The 21,534-nt window shown below is 45.3% G+C and overlaps 1 protein-coding gene across 2 annotated transcripts in view; it reads right to left on the bottom strand.

Annotated features, from left to right (window-relative positions):
* Window positions 1–21,252, bottom strand: part of PIK3AP1 (phosphoinositide-3-kinase adaptor protein 1) — a 98,394-nt gene extending 77,142 nt beyond the window's left edge. Inside the window, exons 1-2 of one of the 2 annotated variants that reach the window (XM_036336470.1) lie at window positions 21,029–21,252; window positions 15,188–15,604 (exon numbers count right to left, since the gene is read on the bottom strand). In XM_036336470.1, the coding sequence (XP_036192363.1) occupies window positions 15,188–15,604; window positions 21,029–21,041 (430 nt within the window). In that variant the 5' untranslated portion in view covers window positions 21,042–21,252. The remainder of the gene's footprint in view (window positions 1–15,187; window positions 15,605–21,028) is intronic. The other variant, XM_036336469.1, reaches the window with a different exon arrangement.
* Window positions 21,253–21,534: the final 282 nt, after the last annotated feature.

Raw genomic sequence — 21,534 nt, 5'->3', positions numbered from 1 at the left:
CGGTAAATCAGTTCTATAACTGGTGGAAGAAAAACAGTGAAAAGCAACAATGTCCATGTTTTTATTTTTATTTTTTTTAAATATATTTTATTGATTTTTTACAGAGAGGAAGGGAGAGAGATAGAGAGTTGGAAACATCGATGAGAGAGAAACATCAATCAGCTGCCTCCTGCACATCTCCTACCGGGGATGTGCCCGCAACCCAGGTACATGCCCTTGACCAGAATCGAACCCGGGATCCCTCAGTCCACAGGCCGGCGCTCTATCCACTGAGCCAAACTGGTTTCGGCCATGTTTTTATTTTGCAGTGCTTCTGGGGAAGAGATTTTAGGGATTCCCTCTACAGTATCATTGGCAGAAGTTTATCCAACTTTAACCTGAAGGCTTCCAATGATGAGGGCCTCTGGGCACTACCTCCTGAGGCAACCTTTCCATTGTTAAGACATCACAGAGGTTAACTTCTTCCTTAAGTCTAGTAGAATTCTGCTTGTCAGATATCACTGTCCATGAATCCTAACCTGCCCTTTGGAGCATCATCAAACAACACCATTCTTACTTCCATAAGAGTCCTTCAAAGGTTTGAAGGTAATTATCATGGCTTTCCTTGGTATGTATTTTCTTCTTGATGAAGATAGTGAAGTACAGGGGTGAAACGCTGAGTTCAGAGTTAGAGGCCTGGGCTTTTGTCATGACCAGCTGGGTATCTGTGGGCAAGTCACTTGACAATGCTGAGCCTTAGTTCCACTCTAGCCCCAAATTCCATGATTCTACTATTTCTTCTATTGTTTATTTCTTCTATCCTCAGGCACAGTTATTTCTTCCATTCCTCAGGCATGTTTCCAGACCCCTCATTGTGGTGGTTGTCTTTTGCATTGACAAGAACAGAACAGCAGTCCCCCTTTGGGAAAATCCTTGATTTCTCACTCACACCAAGTGGTTTGAATGGAAGATGCCAAGTTTTTAGACATCTCACACCCCAGGCTATCAACATGGGCCAATCCCCTGGCCACAGCTAACTGGCCTCGAGTTAGGCACCTTACCCAAGTTTAACTAATTAGACCAGAGAGAACAATTATTAATTCCTCTCTGGAGCTGGAATTGAAAGGAGTGAGGTGACAGCTCCTAGGGGCTCTAATTCTCCCTTTTGGAGCTGACTGACCAGAGAATGGCACCTACATGCAGAGAGACACAAAAAAAGAAGGGGGGTGAGGTAATCTCATGAAGTTCAAGTCCTTGGTTCCAGGTTCTCTCTGAGGACCAACTGCACTCCTGCCCTTCCCATCATTTGGTTAATTCCCCTTTTGCCCTAGCTGGGGTTCTCTCCTTACAAACAAACAAGTCTAGAGTAATACACGCCTTTCTAAGCAGGCCTCAAATGGAGATAGCTCTGGTTTATCTGTCCCCCTTCCCAACCCTTTCAGCTAACTCTCCACTCCCCCAACCTTCTGCCAACAGCTATTTCAGATGGGTAACTAGAGTCCGTGTATAATACAAAAAGGGCTATCACACCCTGGCCGGTGTTCTCAGTGGTTAGAGCATTGGTCCAAGCACCGAAGGGTCACTGATTCGATTCCCAGTCTAGGGCACGTGCCTGGGTTGCACGTTCAATCCCCAGCCCCAGTCAGGGTGCCTGTGGGAGGCAACCAATCCATGAGTCTCACATTGATGTTTCTTTCTTTCTCTCTCTCTCTCTCTCTCTCTCTCTCTCTCTCTCTCTCTCTCTCTCTCCATCTCTGTCTCCCTCCCTCCCTTCCACTCTATCTAAAATTAATAGAAAAAATATTGAGACCGGATTAATAAAAACAAAAAAGGGCTGTCACTTCCTTTAGTCTGGCCCTTGTTCAGAAGGGCATTTCAAGACTCCATCTTAGAGCAGTTGTGCTACCTTGCTGATTCATATTGAGCATGTGGTCCCCTCAAACCCCCAGCTCTTTTTCATGTAAACCATGGAAGCTAGGCCTTTCCCTTCGCTATGCTACAATTCTATAGTTGGGTTTGTTCTGTTTGGGGGGGTTGGGGGGTGAGGCTTGTGTCCGAATTGCAAATAAACACTTAGCCTTGTTAAATGTTATATGTTGGATTGGGGTGAGTGTTCCAGCCTGCTGGGACTGTTTTGACTAGGATTCCATCATCAGTGACAAAGCTTCCCAACGGGTCTACCAAATGCACTGGGTTACAGATGTGCCAGGGTGTTCATTCCCTCGCTTCTCTGCTTGATGGAATGAAGTTTGGGGTTCTGAACCCACATTAGCAGCTTCCGACTCTGGCAGCCATATCATTTTCTGAGTATTCCTATTTCAAGTCTCCACAGTTATGGTAACATAGGGAAACTAATTGTTTTATAACATAAAAGTATTTACTAACAAAATGCTCATTTTCAAAATTGGTCTCCACTTAAACATCTCTGCTTGCTTAATCTTAGTCTATAGTCTCATCCCTCAAGTCACACTTTTATTGCTTGTTCTCTCCAATATTTAGGATTTCTCCACAATAAACTATAAATGCAATGCAATTTTGTTTTAGGGGTAATTCTAGATTTTGCAAAAGATGTAGAATTTTATGAGGTTGATGAAAGTGATGTTAGAAACCTGTTTGAATCACAAGTAAAGCCACTGTCCATTGGAAAGGTTACCAACTGAATGGGAGAAAGTTCACAGGGACACTGCCCAATAATTAAAATCCAATGATGAGAATATATATATGTATATGTATATATATATATATATAGAGAGAGAGAGAGAGAGAGAGAGAGAGAGAGAGAGAGAGAGAGAGAATATGCAAATTAGCCTGGGACACCATAACGGGTCATGACTGGACGGAGGAGGTTGCAAGCACAGATGAGGCCCGGAGCAGAGACAGATACAGAGACGGGGAGCCAGCGAGCCACCGCGCCCCGGCTCCAGCCGGCCCCCTGGAACCAGAGCGGACACAGACAGGGACAGGGACGGGGCCGGCCCACAGCCTCCCCCGTCCCGCGGCAGCAGCGCGGCTCCTGGGGAAGCAGCACAGCTCCCAGCGGCGCGCTGCGGTGCGTGCGATATCACACAATGGGCTACTGGTACATAATAATTGAGAAGAGGCCTTGAAAACTGTCAAAGTCAAATGTGTTGTGAATTATATTTCAATTACAGTCATTCTTTAAAAAAGTCAAATGTGAACTAAGGAATATCATCTTATAAAAGCATCAAATTGTGTAGAAACATGGACTCAACCCTTTTTGCATAAAACCCAGGAACAGTTGACTCAGTCTTTGTGTGGTTTAAGAAATAGCATACAGCTGAAATTGGAATCAAAACGGTTCATATGATCAAATTTACTTTCTTAAGTTTTAGTTTTGCCTTTCAAAATAAAGTCCTAATAAAAATTTTTCTCAGGATCAGTAAATCTTTGGATTATGAGGGCGTCCTAAACTTGAGTTGTTGCCATTGTTGCAACTTCTAAATCACTCTCCGGGAAAACAACTGCCCTGCCCGAAAGCCATGGTTAACTTGGGCTCTATGTTACCATTAGGTAATCAAGTGCATGACATTTGTCATAACTACAAGCCACGCCTTTTCTTCTCTCTTCCTAGATGGATGCTCAGGAAACTCATTCTTTCCTTAATGGATACTGTAAGGAACTATCAAAGGAGCCTGCAAAATATCTCAAGTCCCTTTTATTATTCAAAGAAAGATCCCTAACTTCTGTGTACACTGGACACTCCTGGCATTAAGTAACTAATGGGACAACTGGTCCCCTCCCTCTGGACACATGAACTCTGCAAGAGCTATAATTGAGTGTGACTTTTTCATCAAGTCTTCCCAGGACCTTGCAGAGTGCCACCCCCTGGCAGGCACTCCATAAGCTCCATAAATATTTATTGAATATAAACATAAATTAACAGCTTCATCTCTGTCACTTACTGTGTAACACTGGACAAGTCCTCTATCCACTCTGGGTCCTACTTTGTTCATTTTAAACTAAAGGGGTCAGGCCAGATGATCCTGAAGTTTCCTTTTCTGATGTTAATATTCTGTATTCCCACCTTGTTGACTAGTGGTTCCTGACTCTGTTTTCCAATCAGAGACTCGAAAGCTAGATCATTTCCATAGTACAGGCAAGTTTTAATCACATGTACACCCTGGAAGGCGGGATGTTGAAGGATTTCTATAACCTATGGGACTCTAAATTCTAAGTGACAACAAAATAAACATTTAGGCCACCAAATTACTGTATGATTATCTCGGCATCCCATTTTTCCTGAAAAACATAACACAAAAACCCATACTCACAGTCTGAGGCTTTGAGAAATGATATTCAGAAAGTTTTATGAAATGAAAGGGGGACTCTGTTTCAGAACAAGTAACAGGTTAACTTCATTTGGAATGCCAAATGCCACATCCTGCCACAGAACTGTTTCCTCACATTTCACATGCTCAAAAACAAACAAACAAACAAATACATACATACATACATACATACATACATACATACATAAATATATGTCAATAGTTAATGCTAATATTCTTCTACCTGCAAGCTTTAACTTTAGCCATGGCCTCAAATATTAGCTGTATATGTAAAAGGAAGCGTATGTTAGTCCAATTTAAAAGTAGAGCATTTTCATTTCATCATCAGCCTCCCCTCCTCTATTTCCTGTGTTATCAGATGTTAGAGAGAGAGCCAGCGGTCTGATTGTGAAACTAGCAATTTGGCAGACAAAATACGCACGTTCAACCAGCATTCTTTCAAATAAGAACCTAGCAAGGACCTAACCTCCTGAGAGTCACAGCGAAGATACGCACCAGCAGAAGGCATAAACCCAGAAAAATAAAAAAAGGTACCAAGGAATTCCTGAACCAACAGAGTCGATTCCAGAGGCCTCCTCTAACTCCAGGGATTTCTTCAGTTCCATATTCTCCTTCAGAAAGCGCACACTCAGTTTAACCTCTGCTGCTAATAGACTCCCATAGCCCATGGAGCTAACAAGTCCAATAGTTAACTAGCTTCTGTAATGGCATATCTGATTCTTTTGTGGGACAGGCTGTCCTATCTGGTATTTTTAAGTTTGGAGATAGTAAAAAAGACGCACTCTGAATAAACTTGGAGAGTTTCTGTTTAGTCACATCCTGACTATGTGACCACAAGACATGGAAACTAATGCTCCAAATGGCACCAGCAGTGCAGCCCCTAAGGAGGATGCTCATGGGGGAAAATTTTTTTTCTCCAACTGGGGCATTCAAAATGGGCTCAAGTGTAAGGAAGATGGACAGCCATGCATGGATGTACCCACTCATCTAGTCATCCACCCATCTCTCATTTACTAGGTAGGCGCCTACCATGTAAACATTGTCAGTAGAGACCAGCATTGTCTGTTTGATTCTTGTATGTGCCCTGACTGAGGATCAAACTGGCAACCTTGGTGTATTGGGATGATGCTCTAACCAACTGAGCTACCTGTCCAGGGCAAGACCAGCACTTCCTTTAAAAACAAACACAGTGAAAATGAACTAGTTGCCAAATGTTTTCTTTCCCCACAGAAAAGACATTTTTCTGTGTCTTGGGAAACCAACTGACTGGTGTTTGTGTGTCAATTTTACCAAACTGGGTAAATTAGGAAGTTTTCTGCTCATAAGGCCATATGACAAGCCTACTGTGGTTTCAATGATTTCTCTAATGGGCAGCTAAAAAGTCATTCACAGCATAAATCATCCTATTTCCTTGGCCATCTCAGACATACTTTCAGTCATGTGAATGGCACTGGAAACAAACTGAAAGCTGTCAAAACATCCTGTAATCGTAGGGAAATTAACAGACCCACTTTGTCATGCATATTTGCCCCCATTACCTTCCTATGAACCCACATTCATAAATCTACATGTCGACCATAACAAACGGTATGTGTAAAACATTAAATACATGAATTCTTTCCTTCTCACACAGATAATAAGACTGAACTTGGGCTAAATCCATAAACAGAAAACTATTTTTATGTCATTTAAGCTCCTGTTTAAAATTCTGGTGTGAAAGATAACTTGTTAGCTGAAATAATATACTATATCTTCATGGGATTTTGAAAACTATCAGACTGAGACCCAGCAACACAAGGTAAGATATGTAAAAATCACACATAGTTAAAATCATGGAACCTCATGGCAGTAAAGGTTTAAGATGTTAATGTGTGCTCTTCCGAGCATTTTTAAAAGGGTAAGAACTGATCCAGGGTGGCCAAATGACTTGCCCAAGGTAGCAAACCAGTTAGTGTCAGAGTCCATTAAATATACGCCCATATTCTCTTACTATTTGTCATAAAGAGTGTAGTAACCTAAGAAGACATCAATTCAAATCTGATTTGACAAGAGTAAACATGTCTCAAAGATATGTAGTTGTCCCCTCTTTGAGTCATTAACCCACACCCAGTCAGTGATGGTACAGATATTACAGCAACAGCACACACCAACACCATGTTGCTTCCCCTTACCCAGAAGAGCAGCCTGATGAAGTCGAGAAGACCCAGGAGTTTACACAACGCAACTTAACCTGAAGCTTGACCTACTCGGATTAGCTGGGTGCAAGCCTAACTTGGTCCATAAAATCCCCATGACACCAACATTTTTCTTTTAAAATCCCTAACTGAAAGTAAAACATGAACACAGTAGAAAAATTAAAACAGTGGAGAAATGTCTAAAACAAAAAGTTCAAAATATCCTTTATTCACCCAAAGCAACCACTACCAACAATCTTTTGTGTATTCTTTCAGGAGAAAAGTTACACATACACACACACACACACACACACACACACACAATTTTAAAAAGTTATGTATAGTTGGTTCCAGTGCGCACGTGCGTGTGTGTGTGTGTGCGTGTGTGTGTGTGTGTGTGTGTGTGTGTGTGTGTGTGTGTTTTATGAGCACCCTGGTTTGATTCTGTCTTCACATTGCTTGCCAGGAGCTCAATCTCACTAGTTCAGATGATAAACTGGTCACTTCAAGGACAGAAACCCTGTTGTTAATCAAAGTTAATTTGCTCTTAACTGACATTGTATTTCTGGACAAAGGGACAGAGAAAGGGGAAGATTAGGGATGGAAAGTAGGAAAGAGGAAATTAGTGAGAAAAGGAAAGAAAAAGATAAAGAAATAAAGAGAAAGAGAAAAAGATAAAGATACAGACCAGCACCTGACAGATGCTCATTCAGTACTTTCTGAATGACTGACTGCCAAATAAATGAATGAATGAAGAAACTGGGATAGGCATATTTTTACACATGACATTTAATATATCAAATGATATGGCCCAAGTTCTCTAAAAAGTAAGCATCCTTCTTGATCCACGCTCTCTAGTATGGTAGCCACTGACCATGCGTGACTATTGAATATTTGAAACGTGTTCTTTCAGTGTAAAAAATTCACCAGATTTCAAAGACTTTGTATTTTTTAAAGGATGTAAAATATCTCATTAATAATTCTTATATTGATTATAAATGAGAATATTTTAGATATGTTTAGGTTAAGAAACCATATTTTAAAAATTAATGCACCTGTTTCTTTTTCTTTCTTTTTTTACTGCAGCTACTAGAAAACTTTAAATTTCATATGTGGCTCACATTATACATTTTTTTTGGATAGCACTGGTCTGGACTGTAGATACTACTATAGCAGTGACTATATCTGTCTTTCTCTGATCTATCCCAGCACCTAGTACAGGGCCCTGAGAATAGTGAATGCCCAATAAAGATGTACCAGATGAAAGGTTGTCTGTGATGTCTAGATAAGGCAATAACTAGGCCTCAGACTGCAAGGCAGGAGGCCCTGGCCCTGATCCTAGCTCTAATGTAAAAGCAGCTCTGTGACCTTGGGTAAGTCATTGAACATAGCTAGGCCTTGTTTTCCTCATCTTTAAATTGGAGATAATATCTGCCTTTTAGGAAAACTGCATGGACCAAATAAAATAATGTCTATAAAGGGCTTTGAAATGGGAACATAGCTGTCCGGTCCCTCCAGAGTTGCAGTATTCTCTTCCAGCAACAGTCCCAGGAGAAGCCAGATGCAGAAAATACTGAAACAACAGGGTATGAAACTAGCCGACTAAACTCCTGTCGCTGATACTTCGATTCCGGCGCATTAGAAAGCTTGGGTCAGGACAGGGGCAGACTTGAGAGTCTCGCACTAGTGGAAACGTCAGCATTCATCACCCCTTTTCACTGCGTCTCACCAACACAGCTGACAAAGGGACTTGCAGATACTTTCCTTGAGGGGCCACAGAAAGACCAGCAAACTGGGAGGAGAAGGCTGTCTCTGGGCGGTTAGCCAAGCAGCAGAGTGGCCAATTTCACTATGACTCCTGGGGCTCACAGCCTTGTGGGAAGTTTATAATCCTGGGGGACTCTCAGGCCTCAAGAGAAAAGTTCCATGGGCACAAAACTCTATCATGGGCATTCATCCTCGTTAACGGTTTTGGGAACAGCTAGGAGGGTGGAGGTATCTGATTTTACAAGGCGATCAGGGTACCTGGCAAGGGGAGTCCAAAGGACACTTAGGTCAGGACAGGTGCAGACATTTTCGTGACACCAGGATGGACTTCACCATCTCAGCTGGGCACCTTCTTCCCCAAATCAAAGATCATTTCAAAAGGGAAGACTGTGTGAAGAAAGCGTCCTTTAGCAGGGGGGGTCTTGAGGAGCTGACTGCAGATGAACCCACCGCAGAGAAAAAGCAGACCCAACAACCCACAGCCCCGAGGTGGGAGACCAGCAGAACAAAAATAGTCCATTTCAAGCGGCCCCAGGTCAGATTCTTCCCTCAGGCTCTGCAAGGCACCACAGAAGCCCCAGAAGTCAATGACTTACCATCAGCAAGGCCACCACACCTAGGACAGCAAGGAGGGTGCAATGACTTCCCCTTTGCTGTGAGGGTCTGACTCTTCCCCCTCTTTAAGGGCTGCTGCCTGTGACGTGGAAGGGAGTTGTGCCATGGCCAAGCTCAGAAACCTTGGGACCAGTGCCCCGTGACCTGCATCGTAACAGCCCACAGGGCCTGAGCTGCTGCTGACTCGTCCAACCAGAACACCAAGGACAGGACAGCAGGCACGGAGCAGAGCCAAGAACATGACTACCCAGCAGAACCAACTGTGGAGGCTCTCTGAAATTCATATTCCTGGGACCAACCCCCCAAGGTTCTGGTTCAGGAGGTCCGGAGTGGGGCCCAGGCGCCTGTATTTTAAACAAAGTGCAGGGCAATGCCAATGCCCGGCCTGACGTGGGAACCTGTGGGCGAAAGAAACTTTGTTTTCCCTAATCCTTTCTCGATCCATGAGGTTTCTTCATCCTTCTTATCTCCACAAGGACGAGGAGAGCGGGGAGAGGAGACTTAGAGGAAAGCAAGGCCGAGTGGAGAGCATTCGAGAGTCTGAAGGCCCGAGGTTCCAGAGTGAACTGTTCCCGGTCTTACTCAAGTCATTTAACCTCTCTGAACCTCAGTTTCCTCCTCTGTGGAATGGTGGTAAAGCCATCTACCCACTCGGGGCTGTGGGGCGAATAAATGCATATGCAGTGTCCATGACTCATAGTGGCTGCCATACAAGCATTTGTCTGATTATGAGCTCTCTCTGTGAAGGGAAGGATGGGTGCAGGGCTGTTCTCCGTATGAGGATCTTTGCAAGAGACACTGTAAATTTGAATAATTGACTTAGGCGTAAAGGGGAAGAAAAGGCGAAATAAGCTGCAAAAACAAAAACCTGTAGAAGGGGGGCCATGGATTCAGGTTAACGGGGGAGGCTGGGAGATGCACAGAGGAGGGGGGAGAACCTGTCTCTGGGAGGCTACACAGATATGTTTGGGAGGAAATCAACAGATTCACAAAGACTTAGGCACAAAGTTACATGAAGATTTACTGCAACGTTACTTATAAAGGGAAAAATGGAAATAACCTAAAGATATCTTTTTCTTTTTTAAAACATTATGATGAACATACATCACTTTATTTCAGAAAAAAAAAAAAATGTTCCTTTTCAAATGCAGGGAAAGATTTTGGAATCCATGGATTAGCTGAAAGCATGTTTAAATATCTCAATGGTTCTTCTTTTAAATTCCAGTTTAACATCCAGATTAGAATATTAACATCAACAAAGGAAGGCCAGATGTGGGGCAAAAGAATCATGATCTGGGGTAACATCAGAACTTGTGAAGCACAAAGGGTATGAGAAGGATGGAGGAGGCAAAGAGAAAAGAAATCACATAAAGAAGCAGACAAGATCTCTGAATCATACTAGGAGAATCAGAGATAGTGCTTCCCTTCCTCCTCCACACAGACAAACACACACAACGATGAGAACTTTTGAAATAAAACTCAATATCGCCCACCAAGTCCTTTCCCACACAGGCTCACAAATCTATTTTTGTATTCCAGTGAGATTTGCAGCAGAGAATAGAGTTCCAGTAAAGAGGAAATAATTTCTGTGCTGTAACTGGGGTTTTCTCACTTCCTTCTTTTAAAATAATCACCCAACACGTCCAAAGTTTCAGAACAACAATATAGTCTTTTATGCACTGAATATATATCCCTGCAGACATTTTGGAACTAAACTGCATCCGTGAAAAGTTCTAGGTAATTTGCTTAGAAAACTTATAATAATATATTACGGCGCAGGGGCTGGAAGCAGCCTTCTACATCATCTGGTCCAACCCATCATTTCGCAGATGAAGATCTTGAGAAATAAATTGGCTGCTCCAACACACTGAAGTCTCTAATTAAAACATCTGCTCGATTTTAAGGTAGCTGATAAATTTGAAAAGAGGGGGTGGAAAACAAAACCTCTAAAACATTTTTAGTGGAGTAGTAATTATGAACAACGGGCCTATTAAATGAAGAAGCCGTAAGGATTGTGATGAAAGTGTGCCTCTACTCCAATAGCAGGACGACTTACTTACATCTGGAAAACTAAGAGATTAAAATCTGCCAGAGCTAACTCATGGACTCTGTGAGCAGGGGCATAGGAAGAGAATTTAGGAGCTCTACCCTGAAATCTGCTGGCCTCAGGGCCAACACTAGCCTAATTTTATATTGAAATCAATGGGCATCCAGGAGTCGCCCTGATGTGATGATGCCTCCATTTCCAGAAAAGTGAGAAAATGGTCCATGCACAGCAGAGGTGCGTGACCCCTGACCTGGTAAAGAGAGGGTGGCTTAGAACCTTGCTCAATGTGGACCCCTGACCGGAGGCAACAGCATCACCTGGCTGCTTGTTAGAAATGCAGGATCTTGGGCCCCACCCAAACCTACAGAGTGAGAATATGTGTAGTTCAAGATCCCCAGGGTCTCCTGAGAAACACTTATTTACATAACGCAGCAGTAAGAAAAAGTATAATTGATGACTGGTAACTGCATTTAACCTAAGTTTCTGGAATAATTACCTCCTTTACCAGTTCTACTCTCTAAAGCTTTTTTTTAAAAAAAAATATTTTTATTGATTTCAGAGAGGAAGGGAGAGGGAGAGAGAGATAGAAACACCAATGAGCAGAGAATTATTGATTGTCTGCCTCCTGCATGCCCACACTGGGGATCAAACCATGATCTCATAGTTCGTAGGTTGATGATGCTCAACCACTGAGCCATGCCAGTTGGGCACTATTGATCTTTAGGCCTTATTTTAAATTTTAAATGGTCTAAAAATTAGCCTACATTTTAAATGGTCTCATTGAATATCTTATTAAGTAGTCATGTTTTTTTCACAAAACATCTCAAAGTTAAGAAACAATGTAAATATAAATATTCTGGGAGCTTCATCATCTCCAAAGGCCACCCCCTCCATCTTTGCATGCTCTAATTGATATTAAGCTTTCCTGAAATTTGTCTCCCCGTAGCTTTCAATAACCCTACAATCATAACCCCATGATTATTGGCCCTACCAGTAGTTTATCCCTTTATCAAATTTTCATTACATTTCCCACTTGGATTTTTTTTAATGCACAAAGTCAAAGAAACAAGTTTCAGGTATTTATTTCTCATAGACCTGGGGCAGCTTATAGTAGTGGGGTATATGAAATTTTTATTTTTTGCTTTTATTTTGGGATACCTTAGGAAAACCTCACAGGTACAAGTAGAGTATTAAAATAAACTATCACAATTTATAGAGAATGTAACCAAGGACATAATTATGCCAGATTTCCAGTGTCGGGGATAATACTATCCTTAAACATTCTTTTAGCCTGAAGCTTCCTGGGAATCAAAGCAGGTGTGAAATAGGGCAAGAAGGTGATGCTTCAAAAATGTTTGAGACTCCCTAGCCTAGGAGAGTTGTAGACTATTAGCCCTGGAAAATGTCGTAGGTCAAGTCTAATTCCGCCTCCTACAGAAAAGGAAAGTGAAACCCAAAGAAGCTGAGTGACTTGCCCAATATTAGCCATCTCCTTAGCAGCAGAGCCAGGCAATGGAGTGCCTCTATCGCAGTTCAAAGGTCTTTTTGCTACATTGCCAGGCTCAGAGTCTTAAGTTTGTTAAGAAAGCTTGTCTGGCCCGGCCAGGTGTGGCTCAGTGGTTGAGCATTGACCTATGAACCAAGAGGTCACAGTTCTATTCCTGATCAGGGCACATGCCCGGGTTGCAGGCTCGATCCCCAGTGGGAGGGCCTGCAGGAGGCAGCCAACCAGTGTTCATCTCTCATCATTGATGTTTCCATCTCTCTCTCCCTTCCTCTCTGAAATCAATTTAAAAACAATTTTTTTTTAAAGAATACTTGTCTAGCATAAAAATCAGAGCTATTGCACATAACTGGGCTGACCAAAGGCAATGGCTATGGAGACCCCAAAAGCAAATCCAAGCCATCCTGTTACACACCTCAAACCCCCAAATTCACAAATCTAATACCAACAAGTTACACTGAAGCCATGTGGCTCCTTCCTCCTCTGTTTCCTAGAATTCCACTTGTCCCTCTGTATCCACCGATTCTGAGCTGCAGAGATTTTCTACTAAGCAGCTTATTTTACTCTCTCATTAAAATCGACTTTCTCATGAAAGTTTCTTTGCTCTCAGAACAGGAACACCACTATGAAACACTTCATTCTTTCTGAAACACTTGACACTAAACACTCATAGCATACTGAGCCAGAGTTGCTAGTAAAAAGTAAAATACAGGCAATCAATTTATCCAGGCATCTAAACATTGAATACATCCAAACAAGATTTTAGTGCCAAAGTGAGCAATCCAAACAATATTTTAAAAATCCTTTTTACCACCAATTTTTAAAAATAACACCACTGTAATGTTTTAAAGAAAAATCAGTTAGAGGATAGAGCATGAGGTGCCAGTACAGTGATATTTCATCCAGGGAGCTCTGATTGATTGGTGGGTGGGTCCCAGTGGCCAGCCCACAAGATTATAATGAACCATTGCAGTGACATAATCTAATCCACAGAAATAACCAGTTGTGTCTCACTTCTTTGTAAATGTAGGCAGATCAAAACTCTCTCAAATCAATGAAGTGTGACCAAGCAAGTATGAATCGTGTGCTTTTTCTACCATCGTGATCGTGTCCTTCTGAAATAAAAATAAGCAAACCCAGGAAAAATTGCTAATCTAGGTCCCAAGCATCTCAGGTGAGATCTTTAGGCTAACACTAGTCATTTATGTGACAAAATGAGCTGGGGTCCCACTGTGTTCCATGACCTGCTTGTACTTATTGATTTAAAGCAAACTATTCCTGATATAAAAGCATCTAGGGAGTTATACAGTATTAACTTTTTCTTAATTTAAATACAGTTTTATTGATTTCAGAGAGGGAGGTAAAGGGAGAGGGAGATAGAAAAATCAGTGATGAGAGAGAATCATTGATTGACTGCCTCCTGCAAGCCCCACAATGGGAATCGAGCCTGCAACCTGGGCCTGTGCCCTGACCAGAATCGAACCATGACCTCCTGGTTCATAGGTCGACATTCAACCACTGAGCCACGCCAGCCAGGGAGCTTCATCATCTCCAAAGGCCACCCCCTCCATCTTTGCATGCTCTAATTGATAATGAGTGGGACCCCAGCTCATTTTGTCACATAAATGACTAGTGACCTTAACTTTTTAAGGTCAATAAAAATTTGTGAATTCTTAATTCGGTTCACTAAATGAGATAGATAGGGGAGGATGAATTAAATTAATGCCCAAGTCCCACCAGGGATAACTGAACATAGTTACATCACTCCATAATTTTCCAGGCTTCTTTGCTGGCATCGGGTTTACAAGATCTTAAGAGAACAGAAGAAAACGCATAGCCTGCTCATAGCCCACGGTGAGGCAAGAATGGAAAACAAAAAGAGGAAGAAAGCCTGTGACATGTATTCATCCAAAAGTATATCTTCCGTTACTGTTCATCAGAGTGTACGTCATACTTCCTGGGCCACTCAAGTCATTAGGCCTGGCAGAGAGGATCGGAATTTTCCCACTTTACAAGAAGAAACAGGGCAAAAAACAGAAGCTAGGCTGGCGGGAAACGGACGGTTGTTTCCCTATAAATATGTTATCCAAAAGTGATACCTTTTCAACAAAAATCTTACAGTCAAGTGATGGTAAAATGGAAATGGCTTGCAAGCCAGAAGGTTGGCAGTCTTGTTCCTCACACTCCCACCAAACTAAGTCTCATCCTCCCACCCCCACTGCCCTCTCCTGGGCTGGAACCTGTGTCCTGCATCTCTCAAAGTGTAGGAAATTCCAACAGGCTTTTGTCTGAGCTCAGAACCCAAGGGAAAGGTTCACCTTCCTCACCTTCGGTCCCAGAGACCTATCCTATCATGATCCCATCCCAGGAGCAGGCTGCTCTACACCAATGAATACAGCTGGGGCTCTTAGCATAGTGAGGTCCAGGTGCGTTTTGTACTATAAATGACTAGTGTCGACATGACGGAGTCTCACCTGAAATGCCTAGGGCCTGGGTTACTGTTTGTTTTGTTTTTTTAATCCTCACCCAAGGATGTTTTATTGATTTTAGAGAGAGGAAAGGAGAGAGGAAGAGGGAGAGTGAGGAAGAGAGAGTGTGAGACAGAGGAAGAGAGAAGCACGGATGTGAGGGAGAAACATCAATCCCTGTCTCCTACACACCCCGACCAGGAACGGCACCTGCAAGCTTCCTGGTGTGCTGGACAGCACCCCAACCAACTGAGCGCCCGGCCGGGGCAGGGTTAGCCATTCTTCTAGGGCTCGCTCATCTGTACCTCAGAGGAGACCCTTACCTTCAGAAATGGCCTTCTTCACAGCTGCCACGTACGTCTCGGGCTCGTCGTCACAGGTGAGCTCCTGCCAGTGCGCCCACTCTGGAAAGAAGTCCAGGAACTCCTTGCAGTTCTGCACCCCGCAGAGCAGCCGGACCATGCGCTGCGGCGGGTGGAAGGCTCTCTGCAGCAGCGGCAGCTGGGTCGGCTGGCCGAAGTGCTGCACCAGCTCGGCGGACAGCAGCACCACGATGCAGCGCGTGCTGAGGAAGAAGGTCAGGTCCTCAGCTGAGAAGAAAGTGTCCGGGCCCAGCCGGTAAGTCAGCGTCTTCTGGCCACGGACCTGCCGGCTGGACAGGAAAAGGTCCTGGAGGTATTGGCACCATTCCTCCGCGTCCGGGCTGTACACCAAGAGAATGTCACACCTTCGGAACACCCCTGAGCAAGAACAAGACCCTTATGTCAACACGCCCGCTTTCCATGACCTGCAAGATATACCATCCCGATGGAGAGCCGGGCACCCACGGTCTTCCACTGTCCACCTCCAGCAGGCCTGTTTGACTTCTTTCCCCGCTTCCAGCTGGTGGTACAACTGTACCAGGCTCTGCTTTTGCCCAAACATGCAATGCCACGCCAGATGCTTGCATTAGCTATTGCTTTCTGCTGGCCTACTCTTCCCCCCATGGCTGGTACAATTCACGATTGAGTTAAGCAGGGCTTTGGGGGCCCTGGCCAGGGTGGCTCAGTTGGTTGGAGCATCATCCCATGCACCAAAAGGGCACGTACCTAGGTTGTGGGCTTGGTCCTCAGTTGAGGCGCATATAAGAGGCAACCAATTGATGTTTCTCTCACCTCTCTCTCTTTCTCTCTCTCTCCCTTCCCCACTCTAAAATCAGTAAAAAAAAAAAAAAAAAATTGTCCTTGGGTGAGGATTTAAATAGCGTGTGTGCAGGGGAGAGTGTCTTTTGGGGATCACTTGGCCCAAATGCCTGTTTTACAGATAAACAAACACTTCAGCTGTGAAGATGAAGGGAATTACTTAAATTCACACTCAGTAATTAGTCACAGAGCCAAGACTAAATGGGTTAAGAATGAGATCTCAGAAAGGCTGTGGTCCTGTACATTAGTGATGAAGAAGCCGTTGGCATTGTCCTCAATGGGTTGACAAGTGATGGCAAGGAAGTGAAGAAGAGTGAAGAAGAGACTTGCTAGAGCAGAAGAAGTTCCCTTAAGAAGACAGTGTGGGCCTAGAGCAGTGATGGCGAACCTATGACACGCGTGACTCATTTTTTTGGTTGATTTTTCTTTGTTAAATGGCATTTAAATATATAAAATAAATATCAAAAATATAAGTCTTTGTTTTACTATGGTTACAAATATCAAAAAATTTCTATATATGACACGGCACCAGAGTTAAGTTAGGGTTTTTCAAAATGCTGACACGCCGAGCTCAAAAGGTTCGCCATCACTGGCCTAGAGCATCATCCCAGTACGTCGAGGTTAAAGGTTCAGTCCTCCATCAGGGCACATACCAGAAGCAACCAATGAAGGCATAAGCGGAACAACAAATCCACATTTCTCTCTCTACTCAAATTTTTAAAAAAACAAGGCAGTGTGGCTCCTGGAGCACTGGCTGATGAGCAGGAAACCAGTGACTACAGAGCCCTGACCACGTGGCCCTGAGCCACTTATGTCACTTTTATGAGGACATAGTGACTCAAAAGCAAAACAGCAGATTTAAGATTGACGACTTCTAGGCCACAGAGGGAATAAGTACTCACCACTCCCTGCCTCTCTGTTAACAGACATCACAAAACCTGTGGTTCATTAAAGATCTCTTGTCGTCAAGGAAAGTTTAAATGTTAGTAACAGCGGGAACTGAGTGTGGAGTATCCAGGAACTCTCTATCTTCACAGTTTTTCTATAAATCTAAAACATCTAAACATCTAAAATAAAAATTTAAATATACAGTTGAAATAAAAAGCACTTATGAGATTGGCCTCTTCTAATGAAACAAGGCTTTTAGTATCTTCACACAAATATACATATTTAAAATGTCTCATTCCAGGGGGTCTGGTGTTAAATTTTACCCCCTCCCTCTCCCCCATCCCCCCCCCCCCCCTTGAGCAAAAGTTCTTGAGAAGGAAGTGGTCACTTCCTCAGACCAGTTAATATCACAACTTATTTGGTCACCACCAACTTGTAGTGTGACTTCCGACCAATATACTAAATCTAAGCAAATTTTGCCTCAATGTAAATGAGGACAAAGGGATCTGTCGCCATCCTGGATTTTGCTCTGCTGCTGAAATTGAAAGCTGGGGAAGTTGTAAAAAAAAAAACAACAACAACAAAAAGTCCAAAGTGAAAATTAAAGTCCCTCCACAACATGCTAAGCAATGACAAAGGTCTAAATGCCTTGTAAGCAACTCTGTCTCCTATAGGGGGCACCCCTTTCTTCAAGAATAATTCCCTTCCTTTAACCAGAAATCACTTCTTCAAATATGCTAACTCAATTCTCTCATTTTTTGGTTATTAAAAGAAATGAAATACTTGAACCAACAAGTGGTCATAACTGCTAGACTGGAAAAGGTCTCTGTAGAGCTTAAGGGACAGGTTTGGCTCTAGAAGGAGAGAGGAAGGAAAGCAGAAGAGCAGGGGGCTGGCTGGTGGCAATAGGGAGTGAGGGTCGCGGTAAGAAACACAGTGGCTGAGCAGTTCCTTTAAAAGATTCAGAATCCACCTGAGGAGAGAACAAAGAGGAAGTGCTTCTCAGCCCAGACCTTTTCTTTAATCTGTGGGTGGCACTGGCACATGATACATCTGTCCTGGAGCCCCATGTTTGAATCTGCACTGAAAAGGGATGTGACATAGGGAAGGTCACCGGCGTAGGGAGAGAGCTGGAAGTTGCTCAGAATTTTCAGACTCTGAAGATTTCAAGTTTAGAAACTTGGTAAGAGTACTGAGGGACCTCAAGGATCAGATGGAAAAATTAAAGGTTCCTTCAAGCCTTGTTTTCCTATAAGTACAAGGATGGTAGAAGGATCTGGAGATAAGATAAGCAGGAAGAGGTAGGAGAGCTTTCTTCAAAGGTCTGAAGATGACGCATGGAGAAAACAATTCTAGTCTTCATCAACCACACTCGGCCACTAAGGAAAGTTATGTATGGCCTCCTTCTCCTCTCTCTCATGCGCAAATTCAAGAGGTGCCATCAGATGCCAAGGACAGGGAGCCAAGATTTTCCTTGATTTCAACACGCAAATATGTCTTTCAAAAACAAAAGACTAATGATTACCCGTCAGTAGAAGGAAATTTAAGGAAACCACATGATTCAGCCATGAAAAGGAATGAGGTACTGCTGATGCATGTTAAACCTGGATGAACCTAGAAATTATTATGCTCCATGAAAGAAGCCAGTCACCATATTACATGATCCCATTTATATGAAAGTCCGGAGTAGGGAAATCCATGGAGACAGAGAGTAGAATTTGGGAATGGGGAGAAGGAGGGAAGCAGGGGGTGGTAGCTGAAACAGAAGAAGTTTCTTTTTGAGGTGATGAAAATGTTCTGAAATTGACGGTGGTGATGGTTGTGCATATGTGTGAAGATACTAAAAACCACTGAATTGTACAGTTTAAATGAGCGGATTGTATTGTATGTGAATTATATCTCAATAAAGCAGTTTAAAATGAGAAGGAAAAGGAGGGGGAGAAAAAGGAGGAGCAGGAGAAGGTGGAGGAAGAAGAGGAGAAGGGGGAGAGGAAGACAACATGGAAGAGTGACCTGGATGACTCCAGAGCCTACAGCATCTTGGCAAGAGATGCTCTCACCACTGTGAGCTGCCACCATGGGTCACTGTATCTCCAGACCTCAGGGAGCCCCAAGGGCCCCAGAGACCCAACTCCTATTTGCAGCACCTCGCCGCAGAGGATGCTGACACTTCCAACCATCATAGGCGTCTGCAGAAGCCACTACAGGGCCCATAAACCTCAGGGTTGGCCACTGGCTTTGAGTTCCTATCAGCATGGGAGCACCCCGTCTAGCCCCTTCAGCCACACTCACTTGAGTGATGCACACAGGACTCTAAGGGAGGGCTTCCTCCGCCTCCTCCGCCAACCCCCATCCCTGCCCCGTTTGCTTCCCAGGCCTAACAGCCCAGGGCCTGTTCCCAGCCATAGAAGGAGATGGGCACTTCACTCACCTCATCTCCTACTTCTCCCCAATCACCCACCTGCTCTGGCAAACTGCTCCTTCAATACACCACATACACCCATTGACTGTTCTTCTACCTGGAGTACCCTCCCCCCAATGCCTACCCACACACACACACACACACACTTCAGGTCTTTGCTCAAATGTTTACGAAGACTAACCTAGCTGCCTCGTTTAAAATTATAACCCCAGCCCCCTTTACCCCTCGATTGTTTTCCCATGCACTTCTCCTATCCTGTCTTTTCCTCCTTAAGTGTATTGTCTGCCTTCCCCCACCCCTCCATAAGCTGCATGGGGACATCGCTTCCGTCTGTTTCGTTTACTGAACGTACACTTGACACCCAGAGCAGTGCCTAGAAACAGCAGGCGGGCATGCAGTATGTGCTGCGTGAATGAATCCCCTCCAGATAATTCTGCTTCAGCTCTCCAATGGAGTGCGCGGGTGAACCTGCTGTTAGCAAGGGTTCCCTCTTCACAGTACAGCTTCTTGACCTCCAGAGCCTCGCTAGGGAGGCAGGAGGCGGTGAGCGACCGCTCCACCGCCGGCCCTTACATAGGAAACCTGTGTCGCCAAGGCTAAGAGAATGTCAGCATCGGCCTTTCCGACCCCTGCTTCCCAAGCGCCATCGGAAGGCTAGATCTCGGGGGCTCTAGCCTCTGCCCACATCCTCCAAGAGCGGTGCCTTCCCCGGCCAGCTAGGTTTTGTTTTTCAAGAGGCTTTTACATCCTCTTTTCACGGGTTATCGCTACTAAAACGTCATAAGATGAGCAAGGAAAGCACGAGTAAACCCACTTGCAAACATGGTAACTGTAATATTCTCCTCTAGGAATTCTTTGTTTCTGCTTCTCTCCACAAGCCTGTGCACGCGGGAGCAGAGACCAGCGTGTCCTGGGCGCCATTTGAGAACATATTTAGGTGCAAGCAAATTATCCCTCAACGTGCGTCGTAAGTGCTCATTCGTTGTCTCTACTCTCATCGTTATTATACGGTTCATCCTAAGTTGCAGCGAGTGAGTGGCTTGCCAAGGGTACACACCCAGGAACCAAGAGGAACTCAGAGATTAATCAGCCTGCTGGCACCTTTAGATGGATAGATACCCAGTGGTCCCCATTCTCCAAAGTTCTGCAAAGGACACAGAAGTAAAGCTGAAGGAATTGGTGTTCCTAGGTTCCCACCGAAATTCCAGAGGAAAAACAAAGCCTAGAGGGGAGAGGAAGCGGGCTGTGGCCCCAGGGCCGCGGAGACCCCCCAGGGCCAACCTGGGACGGCCCGGGCGCCCCCTATCGGCCCGAGAAGCGTTTCGCCGGCGCCGACCAGCCGGCTCTGCCTTCTTTACCTCGGACTCTGGGTTCGCAGAGTTGGAAGAACAGGGGAAACGACCCTCAGAAGGTCCGAGAGCTGCTGACGAGGGCGAAAAGCAGACTTAGAAGCTGGGGGCCGAGGAGGGCCCGGCAGGGGCTGCAAAGACTCGCGCCACAGGCTGGGAAGGGGAGCGGGGGAAAGTCGGGTGGGAGGTTTGCGGCCGGGACCCGGGGAAAGAACAGAAGAACACGGGTCTGCACCGGAGGCCCCGCCGAGCGGGGAGCCGGGGGGCAGGGGGCAGAGAGCGCGGAAGGGAGAGGGGACCCGGCGCGGGGCTCCGCCTACGCACCTGAGGCTGCCATGCCGCCGGGCCGCTCTCATGCCCGGCTCGCCGCGCGCGGGGGCCGCTGCCCGGAGCGGAGGGGCGCCGGCTGCGCTCGCACCGGCCGCGGCTCTGGCGCTTCCTCCCTCCGGGCAGCGCAGCGTCCCCGGGAGGGCGTGTCCACAGGGCCCGCCCGCCGGCGCCTGCGGGGCTCAGCGGCACCTGCACCCCGGCCGGCCGTTGCGGAGGGGAAGTGAGAATCCCCGTCCCGGCCGCCAGCCAGCTCCCCGCACGGCCGCCGCTCCCCCCAGCACTCGGGCGGGGCAGGGGCCGGGGCTTCCTACCACGTGCGCCCCCTCCCCTTGACTCCCCTCGACTCCCCTTGACTTCAGCCCGATCTCATCTCCACGCAGGGCAGCCCGCGCGGGAGGGCGTGCTGGGGGGAGGGGGAGGGAGAAGGTGGAGCCCCCCCAGGACCCCTGTGACCTCTAGCGGGGTGGGGGTGGGGGGGGAGGAGGGGGTGATGGGCACAG

Source organism: Myotis myotis, unplaced genomic scaffold, assembly GCF_014108235.1.
Source record: "Myotis myotis isolate mMyoMyo1 unplaced genomic scaffold, mMyoMyo1.p scaffold_m19_p_15, whole genome shotgun sequence".
Lineage (NCBI taxonomy): Eukaryota > Metazoa > Chordata > Mammalia > Chiroptera > Vespertilionidae > Myotis > Myotis myotis.
Note: the sequence above shows the minus strand (reverse complement) of the source record. Positions and strands in the feature narration are given on the sequence as shown.